Below are 18,818 nucleotides of genomic sequence, written 5' to 3'. Positions count from 1 at the left end.
GGCTCTCGAGTTGGTGGGCTTGGCTGCCAAGTGGGTGGGCCTATGCCCTGCAAGGCCCACCCATGGCTGCATCACTGCCCAGTCATGTGAACTCCATAGATTAAGGCCAAATTAATTTATTTCAATTGACTGATAAAATAATATACAGTATCAATAAAAGGTTTGGACACACGTACTTGTTCAAGGGTTTTTCTTTTTTTAAACTATTTTCTGAATGCACCAATTTGTAAGTCGCTCTGGATAAGAGCGTCTGCTAAATGACTTAAATGTAAATGTAAAATGTAGTGTGTACGTCCCAGTACATCACTGGGGTCGAACTCTCTGCCATCCATGACCTCTACACCAGGTGGTGCCAGAGGAAGGCCATAAAAATTGACTCCAGCCACCCAAGTCATAGACTGTTCTCTCTGCTACTGCATGGCAATTGGTACCGGTCCAAAAGGCTCCTGAACAGCTTCTACCCCCATGACATAAGACTGCTAAATAATTAACCAAATAGTTACCCGGACTATCTGCATTGACCTTTTACTCTTTTTGACTCTATACACACACGCACGCACGCACGCACGCACGCACACACACACACACTATGCTGCTGCGACTGTCTATTATCTATCCTCTTGACTAGTCAGCTGTGCCACCCAGAGTCTCTGGTGGCACAGCTGGTGCTGTAGTACAGGGCCCTTAACCACTGCGCCACCCGGGAGGCCTTTTCTCTACTTTTCTATTATTATTTGAATGTCTTTATTGCATTCTGCATTTCTGGGAAGGGTCCGTAAGCATTTCACTGTTAGTTTACACCTGTTGTTTACAAAGCATGTGACAAATACAATTGGATTTTGATTTGATGATCATCTGAAACTATATTTCGTGCTTATCCATATGTAACATAATTAGTGAAAGATGTCTAGACTAGATATTGGTGGAACTACATGTTTGTGCTGGTTACATTTGAAAAGATAAATGTCTCTTCTTCCATAGTCCACAGAAATAAATGGACAATTAGTTTTACAGCATCAGAACCTCAAAGCAACAGATTCATACAGTAGTTTAACATTTTCCAAGAACAGCTATTCAAATACAGTATGTAACAGACACAACATGTAATTCATATGTGCACATCAATTCATGAACTATAAAAGTCCCACAAAGGTGAGTAGCAACATACCGGGCCATGACAGATGGAGAGAGGACAGGGGAAACTTCACCTCCTACCAGCATGGATGAAACGATGACCTACCCCGTACTTACAGTATCTGTATATGGCTGGGTTAAGGGTTTGCATTTAGACCATCATTTGGGCACTTAGTTTCAATTGCATGACTTGTTTCAAACAGCACATCAGAATCATTAGTACAGCAAACATCATTCACACTCCTCACATCAACCAAACAAACAAAATCCCATTACAGAAACCCTGGTCCAGTGCAACTTGAAGCATGTGGTATACAGCATTTTCTACTCCAAATGAATCATGACTTCTGCAGCTTGTTCTGAGCAAGCTTGTGGCAGCCAGATGGAGGTCTTCAGGGTTGAGGTGTTATTTTTGCAGTATTGTCTCCATAAATACCTTGAAACAAGACAATGATCAGGGCACTGGACTGACAAGGGGACCTATAATTGCACACGATTTTGCCCAGTAATTTCACACCATTTGAAAGAGTGCGACCTGGCTCTCCATATTTTTGCTGGACTGTGACACGCTAGCCCCGGCCCTGTTCAGAGGACATGGGGAATGATTCAACTTCAGAGTTACACACAGGGATACTTTATTGACATACACTGGCAGATATGGAAAGTGGAATGGTAGTGGTTCTGTAACAGGAGACAATATAGGAAACGAATATTCACATACCAAATTAATACACCAGGGAAAGAATGCACAGATGCAGAACCTTACAGAATAGAGTAGAAACAAATGTCAAATAACTGTATAGAATTAAAAGCTAATATTGTACAGAACAACCAGCAGTAATAATCACAAATTCGATTTCCCTCCTTTAACTTACTTTATACACGGACACCTTTCCACATGTCAAGGTATGTGAATGAGTCCAGTTGTGTTGGGCAGGGAAGAGGTGTAGGGGCTTGATGCTCTCTCTGCAACTGCTTGAAGAAGACAGAGGGGCTGGCAGGAATTGGGGATCTGGTAACCAAGATGACTGCCTGTGATAGGCTGATTCCACAGTGTGATATGGCACCTGGCAACCTGGTCACTAGCAACCAATCGGTTTGATTAGGGCCAGAGATGTGAAGGGCCAGTTACATATTTTCTCTGAGAGAGGGCTATTCGATGGTGTTTATCTAAGAGTCACCGGCACATAATTCTGTAACATCCTTTGTAAAGCCGAAACTTTATGTATGGTGGTAATGGCTTGTGTCAGTTCCATTGATGGTCTGGTTTGAATAATTTGGATTTAGTTTGATGTTTCTCTGACAACCCAAACAGGAACAAATGTACAGTGTCAGTTAAATATTAAATACAATTTAAAATATTAAATGACATTACATTTCATAACACAATACAATTTAATCTCAATTCAACGGCTCAGACACAAGAGGTATGTGGCAGGGTCTACAGTCAATCACGGATTACAAAAAGAAAACCAGCCCAGTCACGGACCAGGATGTCTTGCTCCCAGGCAGACTAAATAACTTTTTTGCCCGCTTTGAGGACAATACAGTGCCACTGACACGGCCCGCAACTAAAATATTGCGGACTCTCCTTCACTGCAGCCGACGTGAGGAAAACATTTAAACGTGTCAACCCTCGCAAGGCTGCAGGCCCAGACGGCATCCCCAGCCGCGCCCTCAGAGCAGGCGCAGACCAGCTGGCTGGTGTGTTTACGGACATATTCAATCAATCCCTATCCCAGTCTGTTGTTCCCACATGCTTCAAGAGGGCCACCATTGTTCCTGTTCCCAAGAAAGCTAAGGTAACTGAGCTAAACGACTACCGCCCCGTAGCACTCACTTCCGTCATCATGAAGTGCTTTGAGAGACTAGTCAAGGACCATATCACCTCCACCCTACCTGACACCCTAGACCCACTCCAATTTGCTTACGGCCCAAATAGGTCCACAGACGATGCAATCTCAACCACACTGCACACTGCCCTAACCCATCTGGACAAGAGGAATACCTATGTGAGAATGCTGTTCATCGACTACAGCTCGGCATTTAACACCATAGTGCCCTCCAAGCTCGTCATCAAGCTCGAGACCCTGGGTCTCGACCCCGCCCTGTGCAACTGGGTACTGGACTTCCTGACGGGCCGCCCCCAGGTGGTGAGGGTAGGCAACAACATTTCCACCCCGCTGATCCTCAACACTGGGGCCCCACAAGGGTGCGTTCTGAGCCCTCTCCTGTACTCCCTGTTCACCCACGACTGCGTGGCCATGCACGCCTCCAACTCAATCATCAAGTTTGCGGACGACACAACAGTGGTAGGCTTGATTACCAACAACGACGAGACGGCCTACAGGGAGGAGGTGAGGGCCCTCGGGAGTGTGGTGTCAGGAAAATAACCTCACACTCAACGTCAACAAAACTAAGGAGATGATTGTGGACTTCAGGAAACAGCAGAGGGAACACCCCCCTATCCACATTGATGGAACAGTAGTGGAGAGAGTAGTAAGTTTTAAGTTCCTCGGCGTACACATCACAAACTGAATTGGTCCATCCACACAGACAGCATCGTGAAGAAGGCGCACCTAAAGCACTCACAAACTTCTACAGATGCACAATCGAGAGCATCCTGTCGGGCTGTATCACCGCCTGGTACGGCAACTGCTCCGCCCACAACCGTAAGGCTCTCCAGAGGGTAGTGAGGTCTGCACAACGCATCACCGGGGGCAAACTACCTGCCCTCCAGGACACCTGCAACACCCGATGTCATAGGAAGGCCATAAAGATCATCAAGGACAACAACCACCCGAGCCACTGCCTGTTCACCCCGCTATCATCCAGAAGGCGAGGTCAGTACAGGTGCATCAAAGCTGGGACCGAGAAACAGCTTCTATCTCAAGGCCATCAGACTGTTAAACAGCCACCACTAACATTGAGTGGCTGCTGCCAACACACTGACTCAACTCCAGCCACTTTAATAATGGGAATTGATGGGAAATGATGTAAAATATATCACTAGCCACTTTAAACAATGCTCCTAATATAATGTTTACATACCCTACATTATTCATCTCATATGTATATGTATATACTGTACTCTATATCATCTACTGCATCTTTATGTAATACATGTATCACTAGCCACTTTAACTATGCCACTTTGTTTACATACTCATCTCATATGAATATACTGCACTCAATACCATCTACTGTATCTTGCCTATGCCTCTCTGTACCATCACTCACTCATATATCTTTATGTACATATTCTTTATCCCCTTACACTTGTGTCTATAAGGTAGTAGTTTTGGAATTGTTAGCTAGATTACTTGTTGGTTATTACTGCATTGTCGTCTGTGTGTCTGTGAGTGTGTGTGTGTGTCTCTTCACAGTCCCCGCTGTTCCAGAAGGTGTATTTTTATCTGGTTTTTAAATCTGATTCTACTGCTTGCATCAGTACCTGATGTGGAATAGAGTTCTATGTAGCCATGGCTATATGCAGTACTGTGTGCCTCCCATAGTCTGTTCATGAATTAGGGATTGTGAAGAGACCTTTGGTGGCATTTCTTGTGGGGTATACATTGTTGTCCGGGCTGTGTGACAGTAATTTAAACAGGCACCTTGGTGCATCCAGCATGTCAACACTTCTTACAAAATCAAGTAGTGATTAAATCAATCTCTCCTCCACTTTGAGCCATGAGAAATGTACATGATATTTTAATGTAAGCTCTCAGTGTAAATTTAAGGGCCAGCCGTGCTGCCCGGTTCTGAGCCAATTATAATTTTATGGGGTCCCTCTTTGTGGCACCACACGACTGAACAGTAGTCCAGGTGTGACAAAACTAGAGCCTATAGGACCTTCCTTGTTGATAGTGTTGTTAAAAAGGCAGAACAGCACTTTATTATGGACAGACTTCTCCCCATCTTAGCTACTGTTGTATCAATATGTTTTGACCATGACAGTTTTACAATCCAGGGTTACTCCAAGCAGTTTAGTCACCTCATCTTGCTCAGTTTCCAAATGATTTAATATTAGATTTAGTTGTTTGATGGTTGGTTGTGGTTGTTTGATGGTTTTCTTTGTGATGGTGTCATACTGATAAACACTGTGTGTGTGTGTGAGAGAGAGACAGGGACTGGGACTGAGGGTGAGGGTGGGAAAGGGATTTGTATCCCAAATCAATGGCGGGAAAGGGATGTGAGTGACCCCTCACTTTCACATCGTATTACAATGCCATGCTGCCTTGAAAGTGTACTGTATATTTTTGTGATTAAAAATCAAATAATTTCTGCTCTGTGTGTAATTGTGTCTCTTTAAGCTGTTTTGAATTGTTGTTTGTGGTAACACAGGGCACCATTGAAAAAGAGACCCTCGTCTCAATTAGGATTCTCTATATAAATAGTGATTAAATCAAATTAATACAAATGTTTTAATGTTTCCTTTCAAATGTATGAAACAACGTGTTTGTTTCAGAATATTCATAAACATTGTGATTGGAGGACAACTGTGAGTGTTATCGGATAAAATCCTCTCTTCTCCTAAAGCTCATTAATTATAAAATTTGCCAAAAGTCTCGCATTGGCCCGGGTGTCCCGCGAACCAGACCGAATTTGATCTAAATCGAGACAGCTTGAACGGATTCCCTCAAACAGGCTGATTGTCATGATTAGGCAATAAGGAGCAACTTCTCCACTGCTGGAGATGGCAGATCGTATTTTCTCTCAGGTGGCTGAGAGGAAAAAGGCAGAAATTCTGGTTGGAACTGCGCATCAGGAGAAGATGAGAGCATAAACTCGGATGAAGGAAGGATGGCGCAGGCAGATGTGGAATATGAAACAGATGGCAGTGGAAGTAAGGAAAAATGGACCTTTGTCCAAAAGGACAGGGGGGAAAAATCAAAGTTGGGATGGGAAAGCTAGCATCTAGTGTTAAAAAAAGACATCACATTTGGTGGATGTCCGGTTTCTGGGAGAATTGGGGTCCAACATGGTGGAGAGGTGTGGGTAAAGTGGAGTCGGTGAGGGTCACGAGGAGTGGGCTGGTCTTGATTTTTTGTGTTTCTTCTGAATAGAGGAAGAGTGTCTTGGCAATCAGACAAATTGATGACCATGCTGTATTGTGTTTGAACTAAGGAGAAGAGCACCTGTCAAAGGAGTCATTTCTGGAGTCTCTGAGTAAGTGGGCATCGAGGAGCCAAAAAGTATTCCTGGAGTGGTTAATGCATGGAGGATGAATCGTTGGGCCAATGGCAGGAAAGAAAATAACTTGTCTATTATTGTGTCCCTGCTGACCCGAGTGAAGCTGGGGTATGTGCACTTTCCTGTAAGAGCTTTTACTTCCAGGCCGTTGCAGTTTAAACGGTATAGAATGTTTGGACATGTAGAAAGTGTCTGCAGGCGGAGGAATCCGAGATGTGGAAGTTGTAGAAAAGAAGGTCATGGTGAAAGTTATGAAGAAGATGTGAAGTGTCGCAACCGTTGTTTGGGAGGGAGTTTAGCCCCTCTGTGGTTCTTCCTGCTATCCCACCTTGGTTTCTCCCTCAGACAGTGATATATCTAGGGTTGCTTGAGAGGGTAAGAGATGTTGAGGAATGAGTAGATTCAGTTGTAAGTGAACATTTAAGAACACAATACTAGGCTTTCTTGAATATTTTCACAGATGGATCTAAGGACCCTAAAACAGGGAGCAGCTTTTAGTGTTCCTGAGTTTAAGGTGGCAGTGACAAAAAGACAGATGGGGGTATTTGTGATGTTCCTCTGGGTACCAGCTCACGTGGGAGTAGAGGGGAATGAGGAAGTAGATATTATTGCCAAGCAGGCTCTTAAACATCCTGTTGAGATGGAATTGTCAATCAGTAAAGCAGAAGCCAAGGGATTCATAAGAACAGCGATTAAAAATAAATGGAAAGAGACGAGGAACAGGAAGAGTATGGGAAGACACCTGTATAAGATCCAGGAACAGGAAGAGTATGGGAAGACACCTGTATAAGATCCAGGAACAGGAATAGTATGGGAAGACACCTGTATAAGATCCAGGAACAGGAAGCGTATGGGAAGACACCTGTATAAGATCCAGGAACAGGTAGAGTATGGGAAGACACCTGTATAAGATCCAGGAAAAGGTGGTGGCAGGGAGGTCCTCGGGCCGATTGAGATGGGAGGAAAGTGTAGTCACAAGGCTGAGACTTGGACACACAAGGCTAAATTGAAAGGGGTGGGGAAACGTTCGAATGGGAGGTGTGATAATTGTCAGGAGGAGATGGAGACAGTGGAACATGTTCTATTTCAATGACAGAAATATATGAGAGAAAGGGAGTGATTTTTATTAGATTTGAGGAGTAATGGGGTTGAAGAGCCAGGATTAAGTGAACTCTTGGGGAAATCTTTGGGAGATGTAGTGTTTAATAATGTATTTTGTTTCCTTCGGGAGACGAGATTATTGGGTAGGATTTAGACAGTCACTGTCTCTGGTCTACACTCAAGTCAGGTTGGTGGCAGTAATGCACCTTAAAGTTGGTTGCCAACTGCCATATAAACTCCACAGAAGAAGAAGAGGAACGTATTAGGCTGATGCACAGCCCATACAGAAGCTGGCGGCATGCACCCATAACATTTGTTTGCAGACCACAGTGGCGGCATGCACCCATAACATTTGTTTGCAGACCACAGTAATATCGAATAAGAAGATTAGGCACGGACGGCAAGCAGTTGTATTGAAAAGGTCGCATGTTGAGCTCAGAGAGGCACGTCAACTTCACTGAAAAGGGTAGCCAATCACCATACTTCTGAAATGCCGAATGGTAAGTAGGATTGCAGCACCACACTAGTGAGTTTAACTGTATCTGTATTTGAGTTTAAATATCATTAATCAGGTAAAGCGAAGGATCGTTTTCTGAAGCCACTTGTAGCAGACTACGAGGAACTGCTGGGTCGTTTCCAACAGACGGAATCCGTGCGGTTTGAGGAATTTACTGCTATTTGGAGAAACATGGGCTTCTCAAGTGTATTTTAGTAAGTCCTTTTCCTCTTCATCAGTCGTCTCAAGATTACCTGCCGGCCTACCTAGTGTCGACAATTTGTTGCCAAATATGCATTTGCCATAATGCACTTTTAAAAAATGTTATTATTATTATTATTATTTTTTTTACATACAAATTATTATTAGACCACTCTGCCAACCTGTGCCCGGTTTTCCGATAACGATGGAATTTAGGCTTACTGGCGTTTTAACGATGCGTCTTTCCTACGGCTGAATATTTAACACGAGTTTCCCAAAACGCCACACAGAGAACAATGCTAAGTGCGTCGTCGGAGTGTTTGTCGATACTGATCGGATGGAAATGAGGGCAGCACTGCTCTCGGGACAGCTTTCTCAGTTTAAAATCTGAATTATTTCACAATACTGACGACGGATGAGCACCTAGTGAGAGTTTACAATCTACGGCTGCAAGTATTGAAGTGGCTTAATGTATTGCAATACCCAATAAAAATGCACTAAATCAGCGATTTGGCACGTCATTCCGCAACATTTTAGGCTACGCATCATGAAATGTATTAGACAAATTAGGCAGTAGCCTACAAAGAACAAAATATATTCAATTTATTGAACATGAAATAGGCGTATTTGCTACTCTATATTTTAATGCAGTCATCTTGGTTTTAATGAATAGTTTATTTTATATCCCGCCTGTATTAATTGCAAAGACATTAGCAACTTTTGTTGTAGTACACTTTGTTCAGCAGTTGCAGAGAGACGGATAAACCATGTGATTCTAGGTTTAGCAGAGATCTTCTGTGTATAAAGTGACGCGGGAGGGCAAAAAAGCATATACTGAAGCATGTAGCTTTTCTTCGAGTGGTCAGGGGCAGACGTTAGGGTGCTTGTTAGATTACGAGCGTTTTCAAGTGCTACTTTAACGATGGTTTTGAGAAACAGCTCGAGGTTAAACGATGCTCCTACGAAGGTTCTAAAGATGAATTTCTCCTTTAAATGCTTTTTGGAAACTGGGTCATGGTCACGTTCCAGAGTTTGACAAAACACATCTACTGGAACATTGCAGTTGCACATTTTGGTAATGGCTCAAATCGTAGTTCTTTAACCAACATTTGCACTGTTTGTCAAGAGAATGTGTTTTTGTAGATATTGGTAGAAGTACTCCTTGTGCCAGGCAGGTAACATCACTGGGGAAGCAACCTATGTGATAAATGTGTTTGCTCAATAAATCCTGTTAATTCTTAATTTTTTAAAAATGTGTATATATATATATTTTATTATTACTAACACAACAAATACAAAAAAAACTGAAATATACAAACAAGTACATAAACCTAACATAGAGGGGTATTACATATCAAGATTCATTTTCAATTTGTTAAATACTTTTATGGTGCTTATTTGTTTTTACATTTACTGATCATTTAAAAAATAATATATTCAATTATTTCAATCTTAAATCATGTGAAGAGGGGATTGTTCTCTGCACACTTCATTTTATGGACAAATTAACAATGAAAGTTAAATCGGGGTCAATATCACTTGGATGAAAATAAAACATAATATCAGTCTTTCAAATTAACATTAATAGATTTTATTTGGAGAGAAAAAACCAACATGACTCACAAATCCTCTGACATAGGAACAGTTCCAAAATAAATAGTCAAGTCTCTGGGTCACAACCACAAAATACATATTTGCTATCAATAGCTATTTTAAATCTTTGTATAATAAAGGTCTTTACAGGGTAGATTCTATGAATGAGTTTGTATGATATACAATATTTACCAGATAACAACAAAACTTTTTTCCAGTTCACTTGTCCTAGGGCTGCATTCCAGTACATTTTAGCAGAGGGAATTGTAACCTATTGACATAGTTTCCTTATGTACATGTTAATACATTTATAGTTTAAAATGTAAATTCCTTCTAATTGTATTGAGGCTACAAAATCCTCAACACTTGCACTTGGAGTATTGTTAGCATCTTTTGGGATAGCTCTAACAACCATCATTAACAATAATTGTTAAACCCAAATAATGTTGTCAAACCAGTTCTGGAAAAACAGACATGTTTTTGTATTTTATGTGTCTATTATTCCATATTGTATACCTAATGTGGGGAAAAATTGATTGTACATGAGCTTCCAAGTTAGAAGTACTTGTTTATAAAAGTTTGCAAGCTTAATAGGGATTTTACCCATATCAAAGTTGCATTTGATTTTCAGAATTCTATACCACCAATCTGTTGTAATATTAAATTAGGGATGATATTCCAGATGCAATCCTTATTTCTTATAGTTTTGTATCCATTTTAATCTTAAATATTATATTAGAGGTTTTAATATCCAGAGCATTCAACCCTCCCTCACCTTGGGTGCTACATATTACCGCTTTTCTCAAATAATGAGCTTTATTCCTCCGTATAATAAACCTCAGTATGAAGTTAACTAATTTTAGAATCAACCATTTTAGTTACTGACAGAGGAACATCCAAGGCAAGGGAGGTATAAACATATCTGGACCTTCAGATTGTGACAAAAGTACACGTCTAGATAAAGAAAGATCTCTTAATAAGTCACATCTTTTCAAAGCAAATAATTCACATTTCCTAATATTCAGAGATAAACCTGATACATGTGAGAAGGCATTAATACGCTCTATAGCTTTCTTGACTTCATTATGATCTTTCCCCCCCCAAAAATGGTGGTGTCAGCCAATTGTGAACATTTTCTCTTTGTCTTGTATCTGAGTACCCCTATAACTATTCTCATTTATATGAAGTGCCATAACTTGTGTGATCAATAAAAATAAGGAAGGAGATATTGGGCATCCTTGTAAAAGTGTACAACTAAAATAACTATCTTCCATAATGTGTTCATTGTAGTCTATCTAGTTGAATATTATTACATATGTGTCTGCCCTTCATAAAACCAGACTGGGTATCATCACTGATTTGGTCAAGACCTTTAAGTCTTTCTGCAAAGATGGATGCAAGTATCTTTACATCATTGTTCATTGATGTGATTGGCCTCCAATTTTCTAACATCATAGAATATTTGTTTGGATATTACAGAAATTAGGCTTTGTTACAGCAGCAGGACCCCTAAATCAATTGCATCCTTAAAAACTTTAAATATAAATTGAATAATATCCTCCTGAAAATATTTAGAGAATTCACTGATAATGCCATCATTCCCTGGAGATTTGTTCTCTTTTAACTTGCTGATAAAAAAAAAAGAATGTTTCATTGATAGAAATGGTTTCATCAAGACTTTTGGAAGTCTTCATCTATGATGTTTGTGTAGTCTTTGACAGAGTCTAGAAAAGCAGATATGTCACTAGTAGGGCAGGCATTACTGGTATAAAGGTTACCATAGAATTCTGAAACATATTTTTAAATATATTTGGGGTTTTCATTTTCTTTTCCATGTATATTGAGCTTATGAATAGATTCAGATTTTTTTTTCTTTCTAAATTTTACAATTGTTTTTTTTCACCTTCCTCCAACCATCTCTCTCTTAATCTTACAAATTCCCCTTTTGCTCTCTCTTCATACATTCGGTCCATTTCTTGACCTTGATGAAGAAGGAAAGGGACATTTATTCTCTTTACAACTGTAAAGAGAATAACTGACACTTTCCTTCTTCATCAAGGTCCCCCATAGAGATTAGAGTGTTTCCTTAAGTTTCTTCCCTCAATCTTTTAAGTTCAGCAATTTCTTCATCTCTCTTCATGTCTGTTTGTCTTATTTCATACTTCATTATTTCCCATAAGACTTAAATAGTTGGACCAATTGTCTTGTATAATATCTTGGCATCCATATTGAAATGATCATCTTCCAACAGTCTACTATTGAGTTTCCAATAACTCTGATTCGGTGTATCTTCAGATCCATTAATATTTAAAGATAAGAATATAACTTTATGATCAGTAAGAACTGATGGTTCAATGGATACTTTGACTACAGAATTATCTAATGAATTAGAAATCAACTAGAATTCAATTCTTGACTGTCTGGATATGTCCTTGTTACTCCAAGTGAATTTGTTTTATCAGGATATTTAGATCTCCAAATATCGACTAATCCAAGACCAAGACATACACTTGTTAATCCTGAGATTAATAATCTTTGTGTGTCATCACATTAGATACAGAATTCAAATCTCCACCTAAGATAATTTTGATATCCTGAAATACACCGATTCATCTCTTCAAATTCTTGAAATAACATCCTGTTTTGTTTGTTGTTGGATGCAGAAATATTCCCTAATAAAAACATTTCACTGTTGGTTAATTTTAACAGTAACTTTAGTCCAGAGTGGTGAGTCTTACTACTGATGACCTTCCCTTTAAATGCACCTCTTAAAACTGCTACACCTGCAGAGTGGTTGTTGCCATATGATAACCAGAAATCATTACCCCATTGAATTTTTTTTCTCCAAAAATATAGATCGGAAGAACGAGCATGAGTCTCTTCTAAAAAGTAAGTCTGCATTAAACCGTTTTTAATACAGGAAAATCGCCTTACCCTTGAGTAAATTACGAATACCCCTGATATTAATTGACCAAAGAGATAAAGACAAACTTCAACCAATAACCTTGTTATGCTTAATATAAGCTTTTCCTAAGGATATGTAACTCAAAAGGATTTCCATCTCATTGTTTACCTCTCCAACAAAAAAACAAAAAATTATTGGTCATAAAGTTACCAAAGTGTTCTTACTCCCACGAGGGGGAGACATTGTGTAGACTTTACAATAAGCAGTTATTCACCTATAGTTAGTGTTTAGTTTACCAGTTCTCAGGTCAGCCTTTTCTCATTCAAGTGTTTGTGTACATTTTTTATAATAAAAGGCTGCTTTTCACCTGGCAATCAGTTTTTTGAGTTGCAGCCACCATCGGCCACAGTTTCTCTCTTGTCACTTTGTCTGCCGAGGTCAGATCCTCTGTGAACCTCCATTTTGCTTGATGAGGAATTCACAATTCTTCGCTCGCCTCCAAAGATCCTGTGTAGATCTGTTGGTGAACCGGATGATGGTTGTCCTGTCTCTTGTCTTGATCCTTGAGTCTTCCCAAACAAAGGACGATGTCTACTTTTTCCTGAAGTTTGGCTTTTGATTTGGGAATGACAGCTCCACAGATGTCAACAGCTCTGCATTTGATGTCCTCACCTGACATTGCAATTTATTGCCCAGTCCTCATGCCTCCTTGCAGCATGCCTAAGGCACGTTCACGCAGATGAGCAGGGACCCTTTTTTTATGTCTTCCCCAGAGTCAGTAGAAAGGCCTCTCTTTAGTGTCCTAAGTTTTCATAACTGTGATCACAATTGCCTACAGTCTGTAAGCTGTTGTCTTAACGGCTGTTCCAAAGGTGCATGTTCATTGCACAATCAATCATCTGTGAATTTTTTGGGATTTTTACAAATTATCTTTGGAAGAAAGGGTCCTGACAAAGGGATGTTTCTTTTTTTGTTGAGTTTAGTTAACAAAAATAATGTATGCCATTTTATAAAATATTTTCACCCCACTCAGTGTTGTAATCAGAACTTACCAAAAAGCATGTGGACCTTGGCTCATAGTGTAGTAGTGTGGGCTCAATACCATCTCATTAGTGTGAAAAGAATTGAGAATCAGCTGTACATGTGATGGAATAATGCACTGTGCATACAGAGGGTTGCAATTCCATTGAATTTTGACCTAGAATTGCCCTGTGTATCCCACAAAAACGGTTCACTGTTATAAGCTAACTTTTTTTGTTGTTGCTGAATTTAAACCTGGGACATTTTGCTTAACTTCCCATGTAAAACTTCTGGAAAATTCCAGAAATTTACTGGAAAGTGTCCTAACCTTTGCAACTGGTGAGTATGCAGGCAATCGAAGAACTGGGACATTTTCAGCATCTGGGAATTGTGTACAGATCCTTGTGACGTGGGGCTGTGCATTTTCATGCTGAAACATAAGGTGATGGTGGAAGATGAATAGCATGACAGTGGTCCTCGTCACAGTGTCTCTGTGCATTCAAATTGCCATTGATAAAATGCAATTATGTTCATTGTCCGTAGTTTGTCTTCCCATACCATAACCCCACCGCCACCATGGGGCACTGTTCACAACGTTGACATCAGAAAACGTTGACATGGAGTAAACTATAAAAATGACGTTACACAGCATATCACTTAACAAAACCAACATTCAAATACCGTTATAGAAGTTAAAGTAAAAACCCAAACCACTCCGTGCATCAATACCTATATATGCCTTATTATTATTCGACCATGCTGGTCATTTATGAACATTTGAACATCTTGGTCATGTTCTGTTATAATCTCTACCCGGCACAGCCAGAAGAGGACTGGCCACCCCACATAGCCCGGTTCCTCTCTAGGTTTCTTCCTAGGTTTTGGCCTTTCTAGGGAGTTTTTCCTAGCCACCGTGCTTTTACACCTGCATTGTTTGCTGTTTGGGGTTTTAGGCTGGGTTTCTGTACAGCACTTTGAGATATCAGCTGATGTACGAAGGGCTATATAAATAAATTTGATTTGATATGGTGAACTATCAAGACACCCAGTCACTACAAAGATACAGGCGTCATTCATAACTCAGTTGCCGGAGAGGAAAGAAACCCCTCAGGGATTTCAGTATGGTCGGAGGAGAAATTGAGGATGAATTAACGTTGTTACTCCACAATACTTAACTGAATGAAAGAGTAAAAAGCCTGTACAGAATAAAACATTGTTTTTGCAATAAGGCACTAAAATTGCAAAAAATGTGTCAAAGAAATTAACAATGTCTTGAATACAAAGTGTTATGTTTGCGGCCAAGAGTACCACTCTTCATATTTTCAAACATGGTGGTGGCTTCAGTGTTTTCTTATGATAAAAAGGAACAGAATAGAGCTAAACACAGGCAAAATCCTAGAGGAAAACCTGTTGCAGTCCTCTTTCCAACAGACAAAATGTCACATTTAAGCAGGACAATAACCTAAAACACAAGGCTAAAAATACGAGTTGCTTACCAAGATGACATTGAATGTTCCTGAGTGGCCTAGTTATGTTTGTAATTTTAAATCGACTTAAGTCTATGGCAAGACATAAATGGCTGTCTGGCACTGATAAACAACCAACTTGGTTGACAGAGCTTGAAGAATTTTAAGGAATGTGCATGTATTGGACAGGTGGGCAAAGCTCTTTGAGACGTGTGTTGAAAAACTCCGTAGTAATCGCTGCCAAAGGTGACTCTAGCATGTTATTTACTCAAGCGTGTTAATACTGTTAAATTTTCAATAAACTTTTTTTCACTTTGTCACTATGGGGTTTTTTGTTTGAAGATTGGGTTGGGGTTTTGCTTGTAGATGGTTGAGGGAAAAGTATCTTGAATCCATTTTGATTTCAGGCTGTAACACAATGTTAAGGGATATTTATACTTTCTGAAGGTGCTGTAAGCTTATAGATTTCAATCATATTGTAATCAATTTCTGGTTCATTTGATTTCTAATTTGCTAATTGTAGGCTAGTGTCTAATTTTAGCATTCATGGTGTGTAACGTGTTCAATGATGTGCCATGTCTGTGGTTTAGTCTGTTATAGTGTAGGCTTGGGCCTAAGCTGATCTGTCAGTGTGGAACAATTATATGGTATGTGGCTGTTTTGGTAGGATTTGGATAGCGCTGCTCTCGGATCAGCTTTCTGTCTTTTTCTTTTGATCCTATCAGTGCCGACACATACCCCAACTACGCACTTAGTGAAAGTTATCCCTATGTAGTGTTTTGGGAAACTCATGTGAATTCTTCGGTCGTTGTAGGAACAATGCATTGTTAATACACTCAAACCTAATCGCTATTGGGATGTTGCCCCACATGCTTGACTAGAAGTTCAGTTCTTCTTTCTAGTCAACTGCCATATGCCAACATGTTTTTTTTATTTATTTTTTTTAATCGATTTTCTCAATGGAATCATTAGTATTAGTGACACATTCCATCCCTGGAATGAGCTATGTTTTGAAAACATTTCACTTTCACTGCAATGTAAACATATATTGGTATGTGGCTGTTTTGACTAACGGGAAGTACTGAACCTCTAGTCTGGTAACTGTACACATACTGTGTATAGAGTTACCATCTGTGGATACCATAGTATTTGTGTTAAGTCCTACTGAAATGACTGTACCTGTTTAGCAGCATGTCACACATTGGAAAGTATATCTGTAATAATTGGTAGAAAGTTCTGATTTAAAAAAGGCATTTCCCGAGTGCCCAAGAGAGCATTAAATCAAGTTGTTCCAATAATCTAAAATCCATTCCATGTTGTGTTCTTGCTTATTGCATACACACCGGTCTCACACCTGTTTTGTCCTAGCTAATCATTACCAGTGCTACTGTTGTAACTCTGATCTCCATTTCATTTTAGCGGTTCACTTGCTGGTAATGAGATGAGGGAATTCTGCCACCTAACCCTGACCATGGCCTTCAACTACTTCTTACCCCCATATAGCTTCCAGATCAGAGTGGGGGGTCTGTACCTTCTCTATGGCCTATACCACACACAGCTCGCTTCACCTAAAGAGAAGGTGCTGAAAGACTTACTTTAACTCTCATTATTCAATTCCATTTATTCCAATAGTGTTTTCTATTTTTTTATTTAATTCTTTTAAACGATTGACTTAATATACTTTTCCACTTCCTAAACTAATATGCTGTACTGAACAATGTCTGTGGAGAATCTCAATTGTATACTCCTCGCCGCCTCCTGAGTAGGTCACAGGGATTCACCTTTTGGCTTTCTCCTTCAATCGGTTTTGAGGAGTATGCAATTGAGATTATTCCATAGTGTGCAACAACTTGCAGACAATGACTGTAAATCTTCCAGATCCAAGTGGTCACTGTCAATCCATTTGAAACGTCACATTTGTGTAACTCATCAGAAAATTCTATCTGATACATATGGGTGAAATTTGTTTCTCACTAGCGCAGGAGAAAATATATGCATGTTCCTGACAGTAAATAACCCCTGACAATAGCTCATGAAGTATATCCGTATGAATTTGCTGTTATCATTATTGTGTTTGGGTTTATGTCCCCAAAATGACTCGAGTATCCCACTTGGGCGATCTGTTCTTGATTCTTGTGGTTGGATGATAAGTTGAATGAGTTGTATCCAACTTGTTGGGTGCTTTGTTAGATATATTAGGGGGATGAAGTCATGCACAATATGTGAAGTTGATTTTTTTTTTTTTTTCCCTCCCAGATCAGGATTGCCCTAAAGGACTGGGAGCAAATTCAGAAGTTTTACCAGGATTCGGTGAATTCGCAGCACTATGATGCAGTTTACATTATCAGGAAGCTAATAACTGAGAATGCTGTCCTTTACACCGCCATGCCTCAGATGGTAAGGCACTCCCAAATGACATATTGTAATTTTAAAGTATCCCTTAAGGTATTTTGTAATGTTACATACTTGGCAAAAGAGAATCTAGAAATCCATTTAATGTCTACATATCTTTCAAAGCTTATTAAACAATGTAGGAGTACAAAATGGCAGTGCAGTAGCTTAAACAGTGCCCCCTGTCAGTCATCTGATGTTTATTTACATCATTGGTCAAAACGAGATGTGAACAAAAATACAACTAGTTGAAACAAGCACCTATGATTCACCTCACAGCAGCAGTCTGGTCAATGTTGCTATCTGACAGACCTGAATAACAGCCTTGCACCTCTGAGCCGGTGTCCTTTTTTTGTTGTGATGTCAGCCCATCTATCATCATAGGAAAAGAGTAATTAGTGTCAAGTTTTTGGCCAACTGATGACATTGCAAGCTTTAAAATGTTTGTTTTTCATTCAAATGTCATGTGGGTCAGTGTTTCTGCACAATCTTGTACAGATATTTAAATCATTTCAACAAATATATTTATTTTCATTATAGCAGGGTTTTCTGAACAGTGACCTGATCAGCTTGAGTGAATTGAATTCAAATTGATGTAGTTGAATTCTTGTTGGGGGGGAATTTACCGGACACTAAAATTAATTGACCTGAAATTAGAATTTCCTTGATGGAATTTAATTAAAGTAAAGTTGTTGAATTGACCCTGACCCCAACTTGAATCAGTCTGATTAGTATTTCTCTAATTCAAATCCCTTTTTGATGATTCAAGTATTTACAAAATAATGTTTAAGCATGGAGCATCAGTTGCGGGAGCAACACTCAACATTCAAGAGTGCCAAAGAAATGCCCCGAACATGTCTGCTGCAGAGAGACAAGACAAATCCATGACAACCAGTTTTGATGAGTCAGTGTTGACATTTCGTTGATTCACCATTAACTAAGTTTATTAGATGGAAAACAAGCTATTAGGGTGAGAAATTCAGACGTTTTGTCGCAGGTGCAGCCGATTCACGCAAGCGAACGTTTGAGATCATGGCTAGACGGCGGAACAATTTTTTTTATTTTTTACATTAAGCCTAGTTGTATTTTTCAGCTCATCTCCACATTTTGGCACGCTATTTCCTATGTGTTAGTCAATAATTGGATACGTGCAACTTCTCTTTGTCATTACTTGATGCCCTAAAAGAATAAATAAAGCCTTGCCTACCAGAATGTCATAAATCGATTGAATGAATGCATCTGGTTTAAAAAGTCATACTTGTGAAGTAAAGAAACCTTTAATAGAAAATGACTCGAGTAAAAGTCTAAAATATTTGGT

General features: G+C 39.6%; 1 protein-coding gene across 5 annotated transcripts in view; it reads left to right on the top strand.

Moving 5' to 3' along the window:
• Positions 1 to 18,818, top strand: part of LOC118397791 (snRNA-activating protein complex subunit 1-like) — a 246,241-nt gene that overhangs the window by 210,296 nt on the left and 17,127 nt on the right. Inside the window, exons 2-5 of one of the 5 annotated variants that reach the window (XM_052470866.1) lie at positions 7,872 to 7,928; positions 8,001 to 8,139; positions 16,529 to 16,688; positions 17,366 to 17,506. In XM_052470866.1, the coding sequence (XP_052326826.1) occupies positions 7,919 to 7,928; positions 8,001 to 8,139; positions 16,529 to 16,688; positions 17,366 to 17,506 (450 nt within the window). In that variant the 5' untranslated portion in view covers positions 7,872 to 7,918. Of the gene's footprint in view, positions 1 to 7,672; positions 7,929 to 8,000; positions 8,140 to 8,427; positions 8,579 to 16,528; positions 16,689 to 17,365; positions 17,507 to 18,818 lie in introns of those variants that run through there. The other 4 variants (XM_035792664.2, XM_035792663.2, XM_035792666.2 and 1 more) reach the window with 4 other exon arrangements.

This window comes from Oncorhynchus keta, chromosome 19, assembly GCF_023373465.1.
Source record: "Oncorhynchus keta strain PuntledgeMale-10-30-2019 chromosome 19, Oket_V2, whole genome shotgun sequence".
Classification (NCBI taxonomy): Eukaryota; Metazoa; Chordata; class Actinopteri; order Salmoniformes; family Salmonidae; genus Oncorhynchus; species Oncorhynchus keta.
This window is presented reverse-complemented; position numbering and strand designations above follow the sequence as displayed.